This window comes from Metschnikowia bicuspidata, assembly GCF_001664035.1.
Source record: "Metschnikowia bicuspidata var. bicuspidata NRRL YB-4993 chromosome Unknown METBIscaffold_3, whole genome shotgun sequence".
Taxonomy (NCBI): Eukaryota; Fungi; Ascomycota; class Pichiomycetes; order Serinales; family Metschnikowiaceae; genus Metschnikowia; species Metschnikowia bicuspidata.
This window is the reverse complement of record NW_017387733.1, coordinates 1,340,891-1,364,184: the sequence shown is the minus strand read 5'-3', so window position 1 is coordinate 1,364,184 and position 23,294 is coordinate 1,340,891. Positions and strand designations below refer to the sequence as shown.

Genomic DNA, 23,294 nt, shown 5'->3' with positions numbered 1-23,294 from the left:
ACTTTCCTTGTACTTCAAGTGCTTCCGCAAACGAGACAAGTCAAAATCATCGTAATTGATGGCCTTTCTTTTCTGTGCTGAGGAGTAAAGTCCAGAGGTCTTACGCTGTCTGGGGCCTTTAGCTTTATCAACAGTTTTGTCATCGATAGTGGTGCCAACAGAAAAATCTGTGGTCAATTTTGCAGACTATTTGTAGCCGATCTCCTGGGGAAGATTTGTCAAATCTTTGGCTCTATCGTTTTTTGCTGGGCCCTGTGATGTAACTTCCTGTGCGCCCACCATCAAGTCTTCAGTCGACCCAGCAGGTGAAATGAGAAGTGGTACCACTGCTACCGTAGAACTTTCTAATAGGGTGGCTGCGACACATCTCTTTTGCATTTGTCTTCTGGATCTAGGTTTCTGGAGATCGTCATAACCTATCCCAGACAAGACCTGGAAGGGACTCCATGATGAACTGGGATGAACCAAAGAATTTTTCAACTTCATAGGGTATTTTTCACTAGTCAGTGCAGTATTTGTGAATATTCTCCTGGTGATTTTTTCTGCCCGTCTTTTGCGACAATTTCTACGTTTTCTACCTTGGACTTGCCATCCAGAGTCAAAGACATCGGTTGCAAGAGTAACAGGCACTTCAACATAAGTCTCAACTTGGTTCGAGCTCAGAACTGCATTCTGCGTTGAGACATAACCAGAGTCTTGATTATAGGCTTGGGCAGCGTTTTGAGCAATGTCCAACACTTTATTCTCAACTGCTTTTTCCATATGGGCTTTGTGTGAGCCCACTTTGAAGTCCGAAGAGCAAGAGGTACTGGAGAGTGCTTTTGTCAAAAGGAAGGCATTCAAGAGTAAGAGTGACTGGAACTTTCCCGTACTGTCTTTTCGAGAATGGCGTCTGATAGTCGTCCTCATCGATGTCGGCCAAGACCAGGAAAGGATTATTAGAGAGCACGGATTTGGGAATAGAGTATTTTGACTCGAGAACAAACAGTTTCTCAGAAGTAGTTATTTTCACATCTGTCGTCTTTCCGGGCCTTGTACGAGAGTCTCTACGCTTTCTACCTTGTATTTGCCATCCAGATTTATCTGGGATGACAACAGGCAGCAGAGCAATGTTTATAGCTGTGTCCATCAATCTCCCACTGTGGACAGAGTTGAGTCCGACTTGATAGATTCGAGCTTGGTAATTCTTGTCAGTCTTCACAACTACGGCTGAATCCGGAGGAACATTCTCCGAGGCAAGCTTACTGTCTGAGAAAAGAAAAACTGCAGAAGAAGCATCAGTGTCGCCATCGGACAATCCAGAAGAGCTATCGTCGCTAGCTGAAGAATTAGCGGATGAACTGTTGGTGTTTGTGATTGTTAAGCAAGTGGTAGCAGAAGCAGCAGAAGTAGCAGGAACAGCAGAAACAGTAGAAGAAACAGTTTTTTCAACAGAGGTAAAACCAGAGTCAGGATTTCCAGTGGTCACCTCGGATTCACCTCTCGAGATAGAAATTTCATTGGGGTCTGGGTGAGTTTGACTAACACAGAGTGTCGTAGAGTCCATGGCGATAAACTCAGGCTGAGCTGGAAGCGTCAGAAGGAACATGAAAAGAAAATGACCAATGAGGCAGAGCCCGGCGATTTCCGAAACGCAATGGATGATTTGGAAGCAAAAAATCACTTGTGCAATCATGTTGAAGCGTATGCTCGTGAAGGATGGAGAGGTAAAAGAATGTTTGGAGACAAAGAAGCGAACCGTCGCTGATCTGGGAAAATTCATTTTTGCAGTCGGCGGCCTAACAAAGTATGGCTGCGAAATCAGGCTGTCGCTTCGCGGATCGGCATCTATGTCTGTCGGTGTGATAACACAAAAATATAACGCAGAGACTGATTTGCTTTCGAGTCAGCGATTGAGTCAGAAAAACACGATGTTACCTTTAAGGTGAGGTAAACTGCTTTTTTAAATTAGATCAAGAGTCAAACTTTTTGAGGTCCGTAACAGCCACCAGTTTAACAACATGCAGGAAACACAGATTGTTTATTGAAACCTGAGTCCACCACGTATTCGAACTAAAGACAATTTTTTTTTAAAGAAACACTATATTATAGGGTGTCACTGGAGGGGTGTGAACCCCCACCACTAACGAAAAACTATAAAGAAAAAACATATCATAGAACGCAACATTGGCTTAGGTGAAAGGCGCGAACTCCAATTCACGAAATCTCTCAAAGAGGATGTGACCGCAACAAGACTTCTGCCCATAACCAAGGTCAACCACTTGAATAAAATTAACTAAATGTTATCGTCCCATAGCATATGTTTTTCTGAGGGCCCGTGACCATAATTCATTTGATAAGGCGGCAGGACGTACATTTGTCTTTGCCTCCTGGTCCCTAAGCAAATAAACCCTGCGAACGACTTTAACAAACCAATTAAGGTTTCTTAAATTGTCAAAGTAAGTTTTTTAGGAGCTAGCATCTCCCTCAAGTGCATTGGAGCTTGAAAGTCGATCTTTTGCCCTCAAAAGTGCACAATCTCACACTCATTGCAGAGATGGGTTAACTTCTGATCGCTATAACAGATGAATATTGCGAACAAGTCCTCTGAAATATTGTAACTTATAACCATTTTTATTAGAATCCAAAAATATGTAGGCTTTGAGCATAGAGTGCGACAACTTTCGAAACCACGCCTTTTGTTTGATGCCGTGCGTCATCTCTTCTTTCTTAATGAGTTGACTGATGCTCTCAACTTCTTCTAACAAGTTGTCAACGTTGTGAATTCAGCTTTACAACAATTCATTTTTTTTTGGTAGATTCATCTGAAAAAAATCAGATGTCACGGACCTAATGTTTGAGGTCAAAAATGACTTGAAGTATAAGGTAATGCAATTTCTCAGGTTAAATAAATCTTCAATAACAAAACGAGGTTACTTTTAGACTTTATAGTGTTTTCTCAAATCCAAAAATTGGTTGCGGCCATACCATGCAGGAAGCACTGTTTCCCGTCTGATCAACGTTAGTTAAGCTGCATAGGGCCACACTGAGTAGTGTAGTGGGAGACCATATGCGAAATTGTGGTGCTGCAATCTTTTTTGGATGCAATAACTGCGTAGTATACAAATGGCAAATTCAAAAAGAGACAAGCTTTCATGGCCAGCATTTTCGAAGATAAGGAATATTTACAGATGGCTTAGTATTTTTGACAGGGAATTCATGTTTCATATGTGGTGGTGCTTGAAAGAAGGCATGAAATTTACTTCTTATTCCATGGAAAGAATGATTTTGATTGAGAAGGAAAGGCTGTGTTTTTGCGGTAGGTGTATGTTTGAGAGAAATTTAAAGGTTCTTAGTTTCCTACTGATATGTGCCTACTGATATATTCCTACTGTTAGACAAAGCTAGAGGAATACATGTGGCTCAAGAGTATGTGTATAAGTACTTCCAAGCCCTCAACAAGTGAGCTAATTTCTGATCTTCTATCAGAAAACTTCGTTTGGGTGGAATGTATCCAGTAAAGTGGGAATCTGAATTAAAAGTTTGTTCATGCAAATTGTTGGTTTTCAATAGTCTTCTTTCTTTGGGAAGGTTCTGATATCAAGTATCTGAATGTGTACAGATGCAATGTTTGAACAAACGACTGTATTTGATATACTCGCTCTCTGCACTAAATACTTGATTCGAAGGTACTTAGTTATTTTCAGATCTAAGAGCTGGATTCAGTAACAATATTCAAATTGATTTGACTGCGGGCCGATTGAGTTTGAAAACGCCCCAATGAAGCGTTGATCTTATGATAAAGTATCACAAAGATAGGGGGCAAAATTCAATGTTCAAGAGTGACAAATGTGAGGATCTTCATTCCATAAAAAAGTTAGGTTCGATCAGTGGTGTTTCGGAATCAAGAATTATTGTATCCGTTTAAAACAATTATATTGAGGCAGGCCGACAAGAGAAAATGCCGTTCATCCGAGACCTCGTGTAGGCACCGACGGCGAAAACTCTGCTACGCTTGTTATTCTCTTTTAAGTCCACAATATGAGAGAGTCGCTTAAGGAAATCAGACAAGTATTACTTACAATTTGCCAAAGCCTTCTCTGCATTTTTAAATGCTCTTTCACTGATCTCTGAACTTAAACTTGAACTCAAAGAATCTACACTTTTCACCAATAACCCTTCCCCGTAACTCAAATTAAAGACGAAATCTCATACACAGAAAGACTATGAAGACACCCTACAAGAAAAACATTCACCACGAAAATGTTATGAAGCAACACTTGCAACTTTTATGAATATGAGAAGAGATCCGTATTGCTTAGAATCAAGCATCGAGACTTGGTAGTGAAGGTTGAATGTGGAGTTATGTTTATTCCTATATATCCTTTGACGGAGAAAATATCGAAGAGGCGAAGACCTCACCGATGTATTTTTGATTTTTTTTTTTTTTGTATTTTTTGATTTTTTTTTTTCAAAACAAATAGAAATAGCGGTCTTTTTCAACCGTTATTCATCAGTCTACGAGCGATGTAGCTATCAAATTGGTAGCACAGCGTTGTCCATTGACCCAGTGGCCAGCAATTGTCTCAGGTTTTGAGACGTAAATATCTTTTCGGTGTGGCTTTTTGAAAATCTTCTTCGCCTATTTCGGCCAACACCAGGAAAGGATTAAAACTAGAGGAGAGCTGTCTCATTGATGAGGTTGACCACAAGGAATCCTTCTGATCAGTCAGGATTGATCCCGTTGTTGTCGCCATAATGAGGCTTGGCTCAGGCCTTTTCCGAGAATTCCTGCGCTTTCTGCCTTGTGTTTTCCAGCCGTCATCAGAAATATCAGATACGAGAATATCAGACATTCCAACGGTAGTTCCGACTTGTTTGGAGCCCATATTCTCTCCCGCGTCTTGGGGAAATTCTTGGACCAAGTTCTGAGTGTATTCTCGGCTAAGTCCCAGATCATTCTCATCAATAGATTCAAAAGCCATGTTCATACCATTGCTGACTACATTCAGGTTAACCACCTCGTAGTTTCCCATAGTAAATTCCATAGCCAGAGAGCTGCCAGGACTCACGTTTTCATGAGAAGAGAGCTCGAGCTTTCCAGGAGCTTTCATATATGATCTGATTGGGCGTGGTCCCTGATAGTCGTTCTCATCGATGTCGGCCAAAACCAGAAAAGGGTTATCAGAAAGAGGAGATTTGGAGACAGGAGATTCTGGCTCATTGGTGAGTTTCTTTCCAGAAGTCCCAGAAACTGTATCCACTTTTGTGCCAGTCCTTCTGCGAGAATTTCTGCGCTTTCTTCCCTGAACTTGCCACCCAGACTCCATGTCAATATCTGGGTTAGCGGCAGGCAGCAGAGCGATGGCTTCCACTTTGGAGATTTCAAGTTCCCCATTGAAAATAGAATTGTTGTCCGGGAACAAGTTTCCTTGCGTTCTTTTGATTTCATCATTCTCAGTGCAGTCTACAACTACAGCTGGCTTCATAGAAGAACCAGCCGAGGAGCCAAGCTTAGAGTCTGAATTGAAAGAAAGAACGGAAGAAGCACCAGTGTCCCCATCGGAAAATTCCAAAATGCTACCGTCGCTTGATGGAGAGAAGGCAGTAGAGCAGTTTATTTCTGTGGCCTTTGAATATCTGGGATGAAGGGCAGCAGAGGCAGCAGCAATTTGAACAGAGATGAAATCAGAGGTAGTGTTTCTACTACGAGTCTGAATCTCAGGTTCGGCCCCAAAGGGGCCAGAGTAGTATTCTTTGATTTGAACAGCGTTCAAGTCCATGGTGGCAGATTCTGCCTGGACTGAGAGTTCAAGAAGGAGCACGACAAGAAAATAGCCCGTGAGGCAGAGCCCGGCGATTTCCGAAACGCAATTGATGAGTCTGAAGCAAAAAATCACTTGTGCAATCATGATGAAGCGTATCGTCGTGAAGAAAGGAGTGATAGAAGAGAGTTTGCAAAAGGTGGAGCGAACACCTGTTTATATAGGAAAATTGACTTTTTGCAGTCGGCGGCCTAACAAAGTAATGACTGCGAAATTCTGCCATTGTGAATTGGAAGCCAGGCAGCGGGCGCAGTTCGCAGCATTAAATGAACAGGGGAAAATAATTCAAGGCCGCAATAATTTTGTGACTAAGAGATCGGAATCGAGATCTCATAGGTCGTTCAACTCCCTGGAACTTTTATCCCCACTTGTAATTAGTCGTACATTCAAAAATGGGAGAGCGGTTTTTCAATTATCAAAACGTAAAGTGAAGAATTTCGTTAATTTATTCCTGTTTCCACAGGCGTGGGTTTTTAAAATACATGAATACTTTTATCGAGTTATGCCGTTTTGGTTCGTAAGGATTTCTGGCGTCTGGGTTACGGGTTTCAAAGTTGCATCATCCGGTGAATGTGCACCCAATTGAAGCATACATATGCTGAGAGCTGCTTTTGGTATTAAATTACTCGGCCATGCCTTGATCCACAATGAAGTATGCTTTGGGTCTATTTAAAGATCATGGCCCAGCGTTGGCTGAAAAAATTTGACTGTTGGATTTTGAGAAGCTGATACAGATGTTTCTAATAATTAAGAATACATATTCACGCGATCAGTGTTTAAACAGCTTCGTTTTGATTTATGGACTTATAAAGAAAACAAAGTAATGCTAGAGCTCTGCAAATTATGTTTTTTGGAAAAGCATCGAGAGTGACACCAGCGTTTTGGGGCTGATCAAGTATTTCTTCACCCTTCGAAATTGGTGCCAAGATTAGTGATCCAGCTGTCAGCACTCAGTTTCTGCGGCTCGTCGAACACCATCGCATACTTAAAGAAAGGAATGGAGGATTTTGCTGGATGATTTACCATGTCTGTCAGAAAAAGTGATGGATCAGCTAAAGCAGAAGCAGCCGTATGGCATTTCTCACAGCATCGGAGCTGGTTTATGGTGCAAATTTGTTGGCTTTGAAGTTACCAATAAACACATTAAACACTGGTATAGAAGACATCTGAAACTCTAGGAAGTATGAAGTTTGAGCCGGGAGTAGCTGCTTTCTATCCATCTCAAAAAACGACACAAAATAGAACACGCTTAAAAAGATTTGATGGTTGGGTGTCAATGTACATTGAAACAGTATATATAGATTTATGCCGATACTGGTCTTAGAGAATGTGTTATAGAATCATGGCACAATATTTCGAAAACATTACACATTGCCTAATGCTCTGAGATATTTCAGGGCCATTTCCCAGCCACCATTCATAAGGTTTGATAAAATTGACTGGCTGAGAGAACTCGGCGGTTTGTCGCGATCAACACAGCCTCACTTGAAGCCACGCCTCCTCTGAAGGCGCAGTCGCCATTAAAAGTCGTCGAACACCCAAGCCAGGAAGCCGTATGAGAATACGTTTTTTTTTTTCTGGTTGAAGATGAGGCGCTTGGTAGTGGGAGACACCAAGCACGGGTTGCCAGGTTCCTCACACCCGGGTGCCAATATAGTCAATGTGCGCATGATCCAATGACTTCCCGAGAGGTAATAAAAGGAAACAACGGGCCGTGGGAAAAGTCTCGTTCTTTTGCTGGATCAATATATGCTTCGCCAGAATTTCCAACATCGCTCATCGGACGCTCCGTGCGTTCATTTCCTCATCTCAGCTCTAGAAGGCAGAAAAAATGATGAAGATCACACCTCAATCGTGGGGCACCTCTCTACTTGCAGATTCATGGATGAAACAATCTGCCAAACGTCCGGATCACATAACCCACCAAACCCAAAACGGCAAGGCTCTTTGAACTCTGTGCAGCGAAAAGCCCATCTTTTTCTAGTGCCCCGTCATGTCACTGGCCACCCGGCCCGCACCGCGCATTTTGCAACCGAGCACCGGCCGCAAAATCACCAGGAAAGCAATAGCCACGGCACATCGGGCCATGAAACTCCTTGTGCACGCCATTTTCATGTTTTGTTTTGTGCCGCTAGCGCTGGCGGGGATTTGCTCGTCCAACACCGTGGTTCCTTTTTCTGGATATAAAGTCACGCGGCGCCACAAGATCCGGCTTCGCCCGTTGCAGAGCGACTCGTACCTTGTGCTCACTAAGTGCCACCGGGGCCTTCCCGTATTTTCCCGGACTGTAGCCACGCCCTCGGCGATAAGTGAGTTTTCCATTCCATTCACTTCTGCGGACACGGAGCTCGACTTCCTGGATCGCTGGGGACGCCGTGGCAAGAAAGAACAACGCAATTCTGATGACCGGGAGAGCCCTGGAGACCTGTCGGAATCAGAGCACCGAAGGGGCTCAAATATGCGGCCGGGCCGGGGTCTGGCGTTTCGGGCCTGGCTTTCATCGTTTGGATGGATGCACGCCCATGAGCCGGCCCAGGGCTATATCAATGGAGGGATCGAAACCAGCTCTATAAGATCAGGCACACCGGGAGCTCGTACTCGGAGAGCTAGGGGTCAGCAAGAAAGGATACCGAGAAGCCGGTCTCTGAGGACAAAGACTGTAGGAGCAAGCATTCTGAATAGCCCCTTGTTCGAAACCAGCACGGTAAGAAACCAGGCCCAAGCCAGAGTGGCGGATACAGAATCGCTGAGAATGACCGAGATCAAAACAAGGGGACTGAAATTGACCGGGCCCGCCCGCCGGTGGAGAAACCAGCCGTTCCCGGCCCCAGCGCCCTGCTTAAAATTGGCCCGTCGAAAGCGGTATGCTCGCCTGGATGTCGTGATCTTCATCCCCGCCACATACGTGGGCGTGTTATTCACTTGCAACCCACAAGATTCCACGCACGATGAGGAGCAAGAGTGGCGCTGGGATGCCCAGGCGATAGAAAAACGGCTGCCTATGGCTACAGAAGCACGCAGGTACCCTAGACACAGGCAGGGGGCATCTTTGGAAAACAACCAGCAAACTTCTAAGCTACTGCAACGAGCGTCGAAAAGTGAGCGTCAAGAAAGCTCACACCGTGACATCTCCAGCCCAGCACACAAGTTTGCCATGGCCATCGCTGCAAAAGACAAGTTCATCGAGTCGCAGCCTGGTACTGCAGCATACGAGACAGAGTTTTCCGGTGCGCCGGTTTGTCCCTTGGTGGCCGATGATTACTCGGCTCACTGGCTCTCGGTTCAGTTGCACCCGCCGGCCCTCGTGTACCACATTCCGTATTTGAGGTCGCCGTCCATCTGGGACCCCCGCTTTCTGTCTTCTGAGACTGAGCTGCCTGAGTGGAGCGAAGATGTGGATATCAACGAGGCTTACATATACAGCGAGGCCGATTTGGCGGGCATCAATGAGAACCTTATGAAATCCACACGGTATGTGCAACGGCTCTTTGAGTCCAAAAAGACCAAGATCACCGAGATGATCGCGGCAAAAGTGCGCTGGCTCAAGAAATGTGACCCCCGGGTTCGGCTCTCGTTATTCTTCTTTTCCATCGGGAAGTTAGGCGCTATTCGTCATGTGGTGAGGTTACAGCACTCCTGGGACACACTATTCGGCGGCAACAACACGATTACCTAGATGGGAGAGGGGGTTCAACCTCTAGCAAGCAAGATTACAAAAATGCTTTGGTGTTCATGGGCTCAGGTGACGGAAAGTTTGACGTGGAGAACGCACTTTGCGTAGAATCGTTTCGACTGTGCTTTAGTGGCCTCTTGACGGGAGACTCTGGCAATGAGCTCCCTGCTGTCATTGTGTCGCTCATACGCGTGTTATTTTCGCGCTTCAAAAGCAGGTAGTCTCCTTTTGCTTCGTCAGGTTTGGCCGGAGATGTGAACTTCAATTTCTCCTTGAGCTTCTCCCCAAAAGACTTATCCTGGGTCGGTGCGGCTTGTCTCTCGTCAAATTCATTAGTGATTCCTTGCGGTGTATCGTCGTTTTCAGACGTGCTTGTCGAGTTATTTATTTCACTGATGGACTCTGACTTGGATCCTTTCTGAATCTCATGAAGTTTGTATATTTGGTCTTCCCAATCAGTCAGGTGATCCTTTGCCGCAGCACCCAATGCAAACAACTCATTGTTGGCGCGTGCCTCCACACTCATATCTTTCTCGATTCTTCTGTGCTTGGTAGAAGACATTCTTTGAAAGGATGTTCTATCATCCTTGGCCGGGGCGAAGCGAGCATCGGGATTCTTCGATAGTATAGCTAAAAGACTCAAGACGATGATCATGATCAACAATACCAAAGCAAAAGCTGCGTTCAAAATGAAAAACACCCACCCCATAATCGAGGACACTTGCGCCGGCTGCCCAAAAAGATCGGAGAAAAATACGAACAAGAAGGAGTTGACAGTGATGACTATTGCCATGCAGTAGTTCAAGATATTGGTTGATTTGTTCATGTAAGGCCTTTGGGTGAACAAGAAAATCATGTACACCAAGTCGATAATGAAAATGACGATTGAGGACACTTTACCAGACGATTGGCATAGACCAATAAAAATGCCCTTCAACAAGGCATATGAAACCAACGCCATGCCAAACCAATATTTCTGCGCATGGAACATCGTATAGCAGAAACCAAACTTGTGTAAGACAACAGGATCCCCGTAGAGAATGGCAGCTGGGTTCTTGTAGTCGCGAGCCGAGCGAGATCCAAACTTATGCGTATTCCACAACGCATATGCAATGATGCCTAGCGCTAAAAGAAGCGTGAGGCATGCTAATACTATCACAGCAGGCGAGTCTTGTACAGTGAATTCCCACAAGGAGAGAATCACAAGCTGCGTGAACCCGATGTAGACATATCTTAGCAAGGCGCCCTTTAAAATGATAACAAAAGACTTTCTGAAATGTGATAATCTATTGGGATTGATTTTCTTGAATCTGATCAAGAGAACGACGGCCAGCTTGACGCAAACAATGACCACAGCCAAAAGAAAGCCCATGAGCACAAAAAAAGTGAAGCCCGTGACGACAATGGAAGTGGGCTCTATGTGCGAGTTGTATCCGATTCTCTCGATTCCTCGGAGCACCACCAAGTTGGCATTCGAGCTCAAAGTGTAATCCAATGACCGCTTGATGCCCGGCGAAATCGAGAAATTGTTGCTGGCATATTCGTGTAAATTATCCAAGTACATCTGAGCCCTCTGTACCAAGATTTGCTGGGTGCTGCTGATGAAATACAAGGTGGGGGTACCGCCTGTGCTCTGCACGTACCAGCGGAAGATCTTTTGCATGAACTCTACCCGTATCAAGCCCATGGACCAGGCGAGATTCTCGGACCATGCAGAGGCAATGGGCGGCACCCGGTCCACGCTTTGCATACAAACCACGACTACCGATTGAAAGTACAAGAATAAGGACACAGCGTTGGTGGAAATATGCGACGCCGCATTTGAGTTTCCGAATGTGGATAGCACTGCAGCGATCAACAAGCCAAGTCCGGCCACACATGCCGTGACCCATTTGATGGCCGTTTGCGATACTGTTTTGCCGTTGGAAAACGAGCTCTGGAGACACGACAAAAGCTCTCCGGTCAGACGATCGTATACCTGTACTTTCACCACGGCGTCGATATCAGGCACGCTGTATGCAATTCCCGGGATTTGCAGCACGTACAGCTCAGAGATATACTCGATGGACTCGATCTGCATGGTTCCAGGGTAGATCGGGCAGAACTGTTTCCAGTCCAAGTCACACATGTCGATATACTTGTCAATGATCACAAATCCATAGGCATATATTTGCACATGCGCAGTGACGTTGGCGGAGATTTCGGTGACCAAGTCAAGCGAGTACTTGAGTGATCGGTCGTCCGGGTTGAAAGTCACATCGAAATATGATGGTGAGATCTGCGAGCTGTCCATGCATGTGACTAACGAGGTGGCCGAAAGCGACCGCTTGGCCATGGTTGGCATGAGAAGCGCAAGCCAAAGGAAAAAGACAGCGTTCATATTAAGGCACTTTGGGGGTATATGGTATCGTCGATGGAGAGGGATTTGATTGTTCGGGAACCTATGTACTCGACAAAAAAGCCACTAGTGTAGCTGGGAGTACTGAATTATGACACGCTGTGCTTAAGCTAGAAATCCAGGTGAACTTTCTTAATCCAGGCAGCGTATAGAGGAGCACTCTGAATGTCTTGAAGTTTGACCCAGATCGGAAATTGGCACCGGGACTAGAGAAGTGCGGTTAGCAGGAGGAGAGGCCCAAGCGAGATTTCAAGTGTCCAACAGAAAATTTTGAGGGACTTTAGCGAAAGATCCTTGAAATCAGACTAGCCAGGGTGTTGCGAGGCTTTCAGTCAAGACTGGAAGAGGTTTGACAAAAGCCAATGGATCTGATACCATGCGCGCGAAGGGGGCACAAAAGTAGTGGACCACACGAAAATTTGCAGGAAAACACCCATATGCACCCATATGCACACATAGCAGGCAGCTGTGCAGGCTGCGTGGAGGCGGATCTGATAACCGAATAACAGCAGAAGAGCAGAAAAAGCCACTTATACTTGTCTCCACAGGTCCTGCACATGTGCATCAATGGTGATTCACTTGATGCACCGTCTTCTGATTTGGTTTGACTGGGGGAAGCTGATGGAGGACATCCTCCCACTTCTTTCAACCCTCCGATCCGCACTCAACAAACCAACTCTTTTCCTGTCAAAGCCCTCTCGCACGTCTATTGCGATGCACGTGCATGTGCAGTAAAGCGCGTTTCTTTTGTTTGCCTCTTACCTCGCTCCAAATCCGCATAAGCCACATCCTAGCCTCCACTCGCGTCGCCGTGATTTCGTAGGCTAAGGCGTGGAACCGCGAGCCACAACAAACAAGCGGGTGACATAAGAAAAACCTCATGTTCCCCGAGGCACAAATGTGGAAACTTAACTATGAACTCTTCTCAGTAGCTAGCTCCACTATTTGGTATTTGGATAGTATGTCGAGCGACTCCTTGTAGCTTCAGGGCCACCAAAACGCACCTCAATGGGCAATAGCATTCCTTGGTCCACGAAATTCACAAATGATACTCGTCCAACCTGGAATGCTCGACATTTGCTAGGAGCTCTTCTCCCCACACGTGCTTGATCACATCCCAGAACTCTCTAGCGTAAACGATTCTCACCCCGTACTTTTCGGCGAAGTAGTCCTCCGGGGACAGATCTTTGAACGCAGCAGCTGCATCATCCTTCAATAGACCGTTCAAGCGGCTTGGGTCATTTATCTTCTGAACGTACTGCTCGAGGACATCCCGTCTATTCTCACGAGGGACAATGACCTTGTCGATTTGTCCTGTGAGGTGAGCGCCTAAAACCTTCTCTTGCAATCCACCTATCGGCAACACTAATCCTCTTAGCGTGATCTCCCCCGTCATGGCAATATTCGACGGCACGGGTTTCTGTAAAATCAAAGAGAGAAACAGAAGAGCCATAGTTATTCCAGCTGATGGTCCATCTTTTTGCACGGCTCCGCTAGGAACATGCATGTGTATCTCTAGAGAATTAAGGTGCTTGACAAGGACCTCTTGATCTTCCAAATTCAACAATCGTTTGTACAATGCGTTCTTGATGAAAGTTAGCCCAATTTTAGCGCTTTCCATCAAGACTTCTCCCAAACGGCCTGTCATGTTCAAAGAGGTTTGTCCTTTACCCTCGAACCCAATGCTTTCGAAAATTAGTACGGACCCAGATCCGTCGGTGTTATATGACAATCCGTTCACGACCCCATAGCGGCTGGACATGATGGGCAGCTCCACGACTCTGTTGCTGAGACTGGGCAAGGGCAAGCCAATATACCTTGGCAAATCAAACTCTTCCACTTCGGGCTGGAATACCTTCAGTGGGTCTGCCAAACTTTCAGAATATTCCACAGCCTTATAGCGGCAAATGGTACCCAATGTGCGTTCTAAGTTTCTGACACCTGCCTCACGCGTGTACTCGAGAATGATCTTCTTCATCACGTTTCCGCTGATAAGCACCTTGTCTTGGTCAGGTAATCCATTTCTTTTCATTTGACGGGGCAATAGGTATGTGCTTCCAATGACAAGCTTCTCGGTGTAGTCGTATGCACCTACCTCAATCATCTCCAATCGATCAAGAAGTGGTCGCGATAACGCATGTGGCTCGTTGGCGGTGCAGATGAAGATGACCTGGGACAAGTCGATCGGAAAGCCAAGAAAGTGGTCAACGAACTGACTGTTTTGTTCTGGGTCCAAGACTTCCAATAGCGCTGCTGCAGGATCACCATTTGCTTTGTTGCCGCTATTGTGACCGCCGACCACCTTGTCGATTTCATCTAATAAGATGACCGGATTCATAGACCGAGACTTGCGGAGCGCCTGCACGATGGACCCAGCCATTGCGCCAATGTAGGTTCTTCTGTGGCCACGAATCTCAGATTCGTCCCGAACTCCGCCTAGCGAAATGCGCTGGAAATTACGCCCGAGCGTGGTGGCGATGGACTTTGCCAATGATGTTTTCCCCACACCTGGTGGGCCAGCCAACAAGATGATTGGTGATCGGTTGATTTTCGCTACAAGCAAGGATTTGACACTTTGGTCGTTTTCAGTCGAGCTCTGCGTGGTTTCCCCCTGAGCTTCTTCTGTTTCAGCAGCTTCTTTTGCCTCCTGAATGGCTTTGGATTCCGCCTGGCTGGGAACAATAATCGACTCGCCATTGGTGGACTCGCGGGTGAACTTGAGAGCATCCATCTGCTGTTGCTTCCGGTGGGCCTCTTCGGCCTCTTGCATGCCCGAGTCTCTGTACTCTTGCGCGGCGTTGGCAGCCAAGAGCTTGAGTACCACCAAGTACTGGAGCAAGCGTGTCTTGACATGCTGCAAGCCGTGATGGTCTGCGTCCAACCGGTGGCGAGCGTCGGCGATGTCGATCTCCTGGTTGGACTGGAAGCGCGCGACGTGCTTGTCCCAGGGCATATCAGCCACAATCTCCAAGTAGTTCCGGATCACGTGAAAGTCGGCGTTCCCCGGCTGAGCATTCTTGATGCGCCGGAAGTCCTTGACGAGAAGCCGCTTGCTATCGCTGGAAATCGACGTGATTCGAGGGAGCCGATTCTTGATGAAGTCGGCGATGAGATGGAGGTCGTCGTCGTCATCATCGTCGTCGTCGTCGCCATCGCCAGGGCCCGTACCGCGCCTTCCCGGTGGGCCCTTGGAGCCGTTGGAAAGCGGGATTCCGGCTCCGTTCCTGCGCCTTGTGAGCTGTTTCTGCAGAGCGCTTCCGGGAGTCTTCTTACTCGACAAGCCCTCCAACACCACGCGTATGGACTTCAACTGGTTGGCAACAAGGTTCGCTTTCTGCGTGTTCGACGCCTCGCCGTGGTACCAGCGCGTGGCCCGGGCTGAGTTCTCGGCCACGGTCTCGAAGACCGAGGCCATCTTGTCCGCAATTTCCGCGGCTAACCGGGTCCTCTCGTCGAGGGTGGCGCACTGGAGGATGCGCAACTTCTCCGTGCTCGGGAACGGCACGATGGCCCCGGTCAAATCAACGAGGCGCAGCAACTGGGCGGCCAGGTCCGCGGCGGCGGAGCCACAGATCCGCTGCAACGTGGCATAAGCCTTGTCGAAGTCCTTCAGGCCGGCCACCTGCATGAACAACGCATTGGCCAACGGGTTCAACGTGAGCATGTCGGGGCTGGACTCCGCGCCCGCAAGGGCCGCCCGGTACGCCTCCACGAACTTGTTGAGCAGCGCGAAGAGCGCCGTGGCGGACGCCTGGAACACCGCCGAGTGCTGCGCAACTGCGGCAGATTCGTGCTGCCAGGACACGGCGAAGACTCGCTCGTTCGGAGTGCTGGCCACACTGCCGCCGCGGCGTTTCGGCGCACCCGCTTCCGGGCGGCGCTCGGCGTCCACGGCCCGCACAATTGCCTGCAAGGTGAGCCGCACGGTGTTTGCGTCGTCCGCAATGCCCACCACGCGGCAGACCGTGGCGGTGGCCGCCGTTTGCGCCGGCGCGGCGCTCGAGATCCGCGCCAAATTTGGGAAGACGGCCACCACGAGCCAGTCCAAGCCGGCGGCCGGGTCCGCGTCGCGGGGCTCTCCGGAAAGCAGGTGCACGGACGCCTCGGCCTCGCGGAACGCAGCAATGCCGGCGGCCGCGGCAGGGGACAAGACCGGGATTCCGGCGGCTGCCGCGTCAAAGTCGTACTCGGCCAAAACGGCCTGGACGACAGGCACGCGCGCGGCGTGGGTCCTGTAGCGAGCCAAGAACGCTGCCGCCTTGAGACGCGGGAAGGACACGTTGTAGAGGATCCCGGGCAAAAGCACGAGCGGCGAGTCGAGTGTATACAGCGGCAAGCACACTGGCTGCAAATCGGGGTTTGCGGGCATCTGGTTTTGTGGGCGTCAAATGGGAGGGGGTGCTTAACTATGGGGCCGGTCAATGACGCCGGAAGCTGGTGTAAAGGCGGCTGCTTTTGAGAGCGGCTGCTTTTAAAGACGGCTGCTTTTAGACGGCCGGTTTTGAGAGCGCCGGGTTTTGAGAGCGCCGGGTTTCGAAGGCGACTGGTAAATAGACGCCTGGTATATAGACGCCTGGTTTAAAGACACCTGGATTAAAAACGCCTGCTTTAAAGACGCCTGCTTTGAAGAGGGGGTGCTTTGAAGACGGCTGGTTTTGAAGAGGAGCTGGTTTTGTGGTCCAGAAAGCCTCAAATATTCTGGCGTCTTCTGGGCTGCTCTTTGTAGTGCCGGTTGTGGGGGCCGTTTGCTTTTGTGGTTTGTAGAGTGCTGCTTTCAAAGATCTAGCCGCTGGAGTAGGAACAATCATGTACCGAGGCGATAAGCGTGCGGGTCTTGAGTCACTCCACCGGCGCACGTGATCACGGGGAATATGGGGAAGCCGCGGCACGGCGCCCGCTATGTGCAGGACGCGGGGTGGGGCCAGGATGTCTGGCTTGTTGAAGAAAGCTTGTAAATGGGAGCGAGAAGGCATTGGTCGGCGTTCCATGGTCCCGGGTGTTGTGTGAAAATTTGCTCTGGAAATTCTGGGATGCTGGGTGTTCCTGCATAGTGCCCGGCAGGCGCCCGGAGCGCCTTTCTCAACCTGACCTACCTCCATACCAGGATATCGGGTTTGGTCATCGGCATTCGGTGTTCTTGCGCTAAGTAGATCTTGCCAGCGCCTGTCCGTAAAATCAAGACAAAAGAATTGTATATGCTGCATAATTATTATTTAAGGTGTCGTGTATCACATGGTCCTGCTTATCCTTGCCCAGTGGCTGCCCGTCGCGTGGTGATATACTGTAACAGATATGTTGTAGACGCTGAAAAAGTCAAAGCTTGGCTCCGGATAATATGCCATGATTCTACTCCCAACTCGAACGAGACTGGTTATGCAGATACCGGACAAGAGAGCAAATGAGTAATTAGGTACCTCCTGTCTTCAATGGTATCATAATAGTGGCAAACATAGACCTGGTCAATAGGGAACTTACCCTGACCAAATTCTATTGGGCGACTCATCAAGCCATCCGGCGGACTCTACCCCCAAGTATAGATGCAATCTCAGGTCGCAGTTTCCAGACTTGCTCATAGCAATGTGGGCTAAACATAGCCATTCTCTCCAGACAGGTTGCAAAACACTCACAAGAACCGTGTCTTTTGCAAAGCCCTGCATTGGGACAAGAAACAAAAGTAATTAGCTTTAAAGACGCTATTATTAGTAGCCAAGAACTTGAAGTAAGGTATAGCACAGGGCTAAAGCTAGAAAGAAACCTATCATGAAGTGCATCGTCAAAGCAAATTAAGAGGCGCCATACGGATCAGATCGTTCCTGATGATACACTGGCCTTTGTTTTGGCAGATTCTTCTCATTAAAGTAACAAAACGTCACCAATACACTGAAATAGTTCTTGAAGCCTTTAAATAGCTTTTCAATTTATGCCCAGTGTCGAAACTTGGCGGGCTTCCGTTAGACACGGCCTGGATGGTATCTTTGGCACATACCTGTTTCAGAATTCAAAATTACATCATTGGATATTGTTTCTTTTATAAACATCTTATTATATACTGGAGGAATGTATCCCAACTACGAACAAAAGACAATCAAGAAAAAGCATACGGGAGATCGCAGCATCTTCTCAAGTGACAAGGCACGAGCACCAACTCACAAAATTTTCAAAGAAGAGCTACCTCAAAAAGGCTTCTGCTCATAACCAATGTCATCCATTGAAAGGAATTAGCTCCATGTCATCGTCCGTAGGATTTTTTTCTAAGTTCCGTGACCATATTTCGTTTGACGAGGCCAAAAATTACATTTGTCTTTTCCTCCTAGTCCCTAAAAAATGCACCCTATGAACAACTTTAACAAGCCGGTAAAGGTTTTTAGATTGTCGAAGGAAGTATATATGGAGCTAGCATCTCCTTTGAGTACATTGGAGCTTGAAATCCGTGATTGAATAAATAGGCGGTGGTGAGGTCCTTTTACACCAACCATGTTCTTTGCAAAATTTTCTTTAGCGTTACTTGGGGGGAAATCACAAGGAGACGCCGCGGGCAAAGTGGCAAAAATTCAAGGTAGGCGACCTGACAAGCTACAATCAATTCATGCCCTCCTTCACTACTAAGAAAGAAGCCATATAATGCCGAAAATTTGATCTTTTTTTTTCTTTGATTCATCTGATTAAAGGGGCAAAACTATATAAAAAATATATATAAAAAATTTTAGACAGCTCCCAGCTAGGTTCCAAGTGTCTTTTTTTTTTGGTAGATTCATCTGATTAAAGGGTTATCCCCGTCGGTGAGTTACGGCTTTAACCATTGAGGGAAAAAAATGAGTTGAAGTACTAGATGATGCGATTTCTCAGGTTTGATAAAGTTACAAAAACAAAATGAGGTTACTCTAAGAGTTCTTATCATTCTTCCAAGTTGAAATGTCGGTTACGGCCATACCATGCAGAAAGCACTGTTTCCCGTCCGATCAACGTTAGTTAAACTGCATAGGGCCATACTGAGTAGTGTAGTGGGAGACCATATGCGAAATTGTGGTGCTGTAATCTTTTTGCTTTTTGTACTAACTTATTTTGCTTTCCCTCCGATATTATCGCCTATTTAGCTTTTACTCTGCTGATAAAGGTACTTGCAATTATTGTACTATGCATTTTGAAAAGAACCAGGTCGTCTATCCGGTAATTCAGCGCTGCTTGGGTTTCCGGGAATTCATTTGAACAGTGCATGCCTCAGATGAGAAAGACCTTAGAATACTTGTATGAATAAGCTGATTCCACAACTACGTATTAAAGGATATTAACGTGATTCAGATTCTTGCTGTTCGACGACAAGATCAAGACCTCTTTTATTTGAAAGTACGTTTGATACTTTCTATTTGCGAGCTTTCAATGACAAATTTTGTCCCTTGCCCCACAAAATCAATGCATTAAATGAGAATAAATGGTAAACTAAGCGCCCCTTGGAATGATCTCATGGTATGTCATTTGGACTTTTTAGGGAGATTTCATGAAATCACAACACACTTTGACTGCATTGAGAGAAGATTATTACAGTTAAACACTTGCTTTCAGTGAATTATATTCATTCCCTGCATTGACCAGATGTTTTTATTTGTTGTGCAATCGTGAGCGTGATATCGGGAATAAAATTTCGCCTTATTGAAGTCATGTAACGCAAACTAAGTTTTCCTCGCACTCTGAACTTCAATAATCAGAAAAGTAACACTTTGTCGTATACATCTTTGATGTTTTTAATTTTTTGTGCTTGCCTGTTGTATTCTCATAAATGTGAAAACTCAATTTCTGTATTATTGAAGCATATTGCTCTTGCAGTTCTAAATCTTGTTTAATGATGTCTAATCTTTCGAGGGTACAATTTCAAAGACGACTCTAATGCCGATGCCCATTCCATAATGAGATGAACCCAAAACTAGAGTTCAAAGATTTTTTTCAAGCTATTACTCATCTCCTAACAATATTCATTCCTGAACTATAGAGTGGCAATGCAGACTGCGGAGTAATATTCGCTGATAATTCATATATTTTTTAGCAAAAAACTAATTTTAAATGTAGAAGTAAACGCAAACTATTTAGATTGTTCTCCCGATCAAGTATCAGATTCTTGTGCTGAAATTTGGTTTTTAGCCACATTCGGCAAAATTTCATCCTGGCTCTATCAGACTCTAGAAATCTTTTCTTGCTTTTAACCAATTGTGCAAGATCTGCACCTCTGTCAAACGTCCGGGCTTCTCATTTATACCCCGCCCGGAATTCATGGGAGTATGCTGATCCTCAATAATCACTGAACCCGAGGTTGAATCACGGTCACCAGTGTCACAGCACATTTCTGAGAAATAGCCATGTTCACTGTCTAGCGACAAAAGATCTGAGATATGTTCATTTTTGTTGCTGACGCTCCACTCGGACTCAGTTCTGGTGCTATTCAAATAATGAGGGCTCTCGGAGGAAGCCGATCTTGATTTTTGCTTCTTGTCATTACTGTGGTCGACAGCCGACTGAAGACTGGCAGCAACACTCAGTTGCAAATGATCTAACAATTTCTCGACCTCACTCTCGTCATGACTTCTTGTCAAGTCCCAGTCAAATGAGACGGTGCTTGGCTGGCCACTTTTCTCCACACTCAAATTAGCCTCGTACGCATTGAAAGCAATTTCACTTTCACTCGATGCTAACGATTCTTCCTCGCTGACCGGGGAGCCAAAAATGGGAAGATTCTTTGGCTGTGAGATTTCTGTTGACGTTCTCTCTGAAACGACGGACTCCGTCGATACTGGGAACAAGCCACGGCATCTGTATTTAATCGAGTTGTCCTTTCCGGGCTTCTCGAGCGTTTCCATGTTTGTGGCCGATCTAGGACTTTCAGCGAGCAAAGTGCCATTGGATTTTGCCAAAGAACCGCAACCTGGATTGATCTTTCTTGCCCTCAGCATTTCAGTAAGGTAGTGTTCCGCTCCAAATCCGAATTGGTATTTGAAGGGGTCGCATCTGTCAATTCCTTCCTTCAGCGGGACTTCGTCGGCATAGAGGTCGGCTATTTCTGAGATAAACAGGTGCAATCTGGCGAGAATTGGTCTTTTAACCTGGCCGTCCACTTCATCTGGGCCCCGCTTGGTCTTGTTTCCCGATTCGCTTTCCAAGTCCGGCCTGATATTTAAAGCCTCATGTAATGATTTCTTGTTATGCGCCCATGCTACTCTTAATCTGGCAATTATGTGCGAAGAGCGTCTTTTTATGATATCGACGCCATTGGTAGTCTCTGCTTCTCCAGAAGGTGTTCCTGGAGCCACAAGCTCAATGTTTCTGGCTCTCTTTGATTTTCTGCTCCAGCTCTTGCCACCTCTGCGTTTTCTTTTGAATTTTGTCTCTGAGGCGGACGAATCCGAGCTGTCAAAAATTGGCGCCATGTTTTGGAAATCACCAAGGTCTCTGCTTGGAGAAAGAATTCTGGGAATCAATTGCATCTCTGGTACACGAATGAATGGTTCAAGTGAAATTGAAGACTGGATCACGATTTCGAAATCAGGATCGGGTCTCTCTGGATCTAGGCTACTATTGAACGTAGATGTGAAAGAAGTGTGAGTATTGAAAAAAACATTGAGGCCGTAGGATATGGGGATTATATGGCTTTTGCCCCGGGCGTACCATAAATGCATCCGACCGAAAATGAAGCAGACGCAGTGAATATATTTATGGTACCCCACGTCTATATGTGCTGCGAAAGATTCCAAGTTCTTGGTGACACAAAACCTAGCGAATTAAATGATTTCGGTCGCAAGCCCTAAATTTGCATTATTATAGCTTAAGGCTAATTGGTCAACTGTTGCTATGGGAGTGTCAAAATCTGCTGCACAACTTCCATCCAAAAATTTGGTAGTTCGTAGCCATTGTCAGGTCCCTGGTCTTCGACACTGAAAGTCCTTGTAAGTGCATATATCTAGATGCACTCTCGGAATAAGTTCTGTCAGATATCATTTCGAGCACACATGAAATATTCTGTCGAGCTCGAGGAAGTCCCTTCGCCGATCAGATACATATTCTGTATGGTATATGCGGCTTCCTATGCTATTTTAGGAGTTTAGCTGTCAAAAAGTGAAACAGAACCTATGTCCCGCGAATTCTTTCGCAGTCATCATTGTTCAATCGACAGGCTTTTCAAGTTGCGAGAATTGACCATGTGAGAATTGATCTCCCAAAAAGCAAGTATTCATTTGACTATCTGGGTGGATGTATGCGTTAAAAGAGATTTCAATGAGTGGGAGTATTGAGCGTTCATTTAAAGATTCAGACTTAAAATATCATGAAAGCGTATTTAGAATAAACACTGTCTTATGACCCTGCCCAAGGCGCATCTATTTCATCCGGACATTGGATAAGCTACAGTACATATGCTGCGTGAAGATAGAGCTTTTCGGGATGAGCAACGAGAAGCATATCCAGAACAATGCGGCTATATTCGTTCTTGAAGCTCAATTTTGCCGACGGCAATATTCACATTCCGTAGAAGATATTCATACGGAAAATATTCTTGTACCTGATACAAAGCTATCCTGGGTTGATTGGCCCACAGCTTCAGCTCGCTGAAACCAGATGAGAAACTTCAAACATGTGATTCGGGATAAGCAAAGAACTCAAGTAATGCAATGAGGAGTAGGAAAAGTGAGAATCGTACTGGCCATGGGCTTGATCAGTCACACGACATAGAAGTCTTATCGTGATTTCTTCCCTGGATATCTGATTTACGCGACTATTTGGCAGGCAATCATGGGCTGCATAGGCAAAGCACACCGTCGCGGGTCAGCAGCTTGATTTTCGAAGCCAGCAGAACCAAATAGAGCCGTGAGTAGACAATCGCACATATCGGGGGTCTAAACACACGTCGAAGAATCGAGCAAAGAAAACAAAAAGAAGAAGCGATCAAGGGGGAAGATCAAGAGAGCTCGCTTGGCTATGTACTATTGTTTGGGGTCCCCTGATCTGAGTTGAGTTTCGGCACCCGATCTTTGCACCAGCCGTCACTGCTGCCAGGTGCAGATGTCATTTCCACTGCAAGCAGCCGGTATTTCAGCCAATAGAGCAGACCACAGGAAGTCAAGTCCCGGGAGCTTGCACACGGAGGCGCAGGCGCCCAGGCTGTCTGCTCAACATATCTAGTCACCAGAAATTCAGCATCAAGTCATCAGAAAGTCAACATATCTAGTCACCAGAAAGTCAGCATCTAGTCACCAGAAGCTCAACATCAAATCACCAGAAGCTCGAATATCTAGTCACCAGAAGCTCAACATCAAATCACCAGAAGCTTGAATATCTAGTCACCAGAAACTCAGCATCTAGTCACCAGAAGCTCAAATATCTAGTCACCAGAAACTCAGCATCAAGTCATCAGAAAGTCAACATATCTAGTCACCAGAAA

The 23,294-nt window shown here is 46.4% G+C and overlaps 4 protein-coding genes across 4 annotated transcripts; 1 reads left to right on the top strand and 3 right to left on the bottom strand.

Moving 5' to 3' along the window:
• Positions 1-7,797: 7,797 nt before the first annotated feature.
• Positions 7,798-9,325, top strand: METBIDRAFT_11855 (uncharacterized protein; the record flags this gene model as incomplete). The annotated part of the gene is made up of 2 exons (XM_018854114.1): positions 7,798-9,275; positions 9,298-9,325. The coding sequence occupies 2 exons, from the start codon at positions 7,798-7,800 to the stop codon at positions 9,323-9,325; spliced, it is 1,506 nt and encodes a 501-aa protein (XP_018711830.1).
• Positions 9,326-9,497: 172 nt separating this feature from the next.
• Positions 9,498-12,150, bottom strand: FLC1 (putative flavin adenine dinucleotide transporter). The gene has a single exon (XM_018854762.1). It carries the CDS (start codon positions 11,855-11,857, stop codon positions 9,515-9,517), a length of 2,343 nt encoding a protein of 780 aa, XP_018711829.1. The 5' UTR covers positions 11,858-12,150; the 3' UTR covers positions 9,498-9,514.
• Positions 12,151-12,914: 764 nt separating this feature from the next.
• On the bottom strand, positions 12,915-16,244 carry METBIDRAFT_41884 (uncharacterized protein; the record flags this gene model as incomplete). The annotated part of the gene is made up of 1 exon (XM_018857462.1): positions 12,915-16,244. One exon carries the CDS (start codon positions 16,242-16,244, stop codon positions 12,915-12,917), a length of 3,330 nt encoding a protein of 1,109 aa, XP_018711828.1.
• A 3,686-nt stretch (positions 16,245-19,930) lies between these two features.
• On the bottom strand, positions 19,931-21,775 carry METBIDRAFT_31860 (uncharacterized protein). The gene has a single exon (XM_018855933.1). The coding sequence runs from the start codon at positions 21,286-21,288 to the stop codon at positions 20,047-20,049; it is 1,242 nt and encodes a 413-aa protein (XP_018711827.1). The 5' UTR covers positions 21,289-21,775; the 3' UTR covers positions 19,931-20,046.
• Positions 21,776-23,294: the final 1,519 nt, after the last annotated feature.

What these genes read in the sequence shown, in the direction of transcription:
- FLC1 (XM_018854762.1), bottom strand. Translation starts at nt 11,857, where the DNA reads ATGAACGCTGTCTTTTTCCTTTGGCTTGCGCTTCTCATGCCAACCATG.
- METBIDRAFT_31860 (XM_018855933.1), bottom strand. Translation starts at nt 21,288, where the DNA reads ATGGCGCCAATTTTTGACAGCTCGGATTCGTCCGCCTCAGAGACAAAA.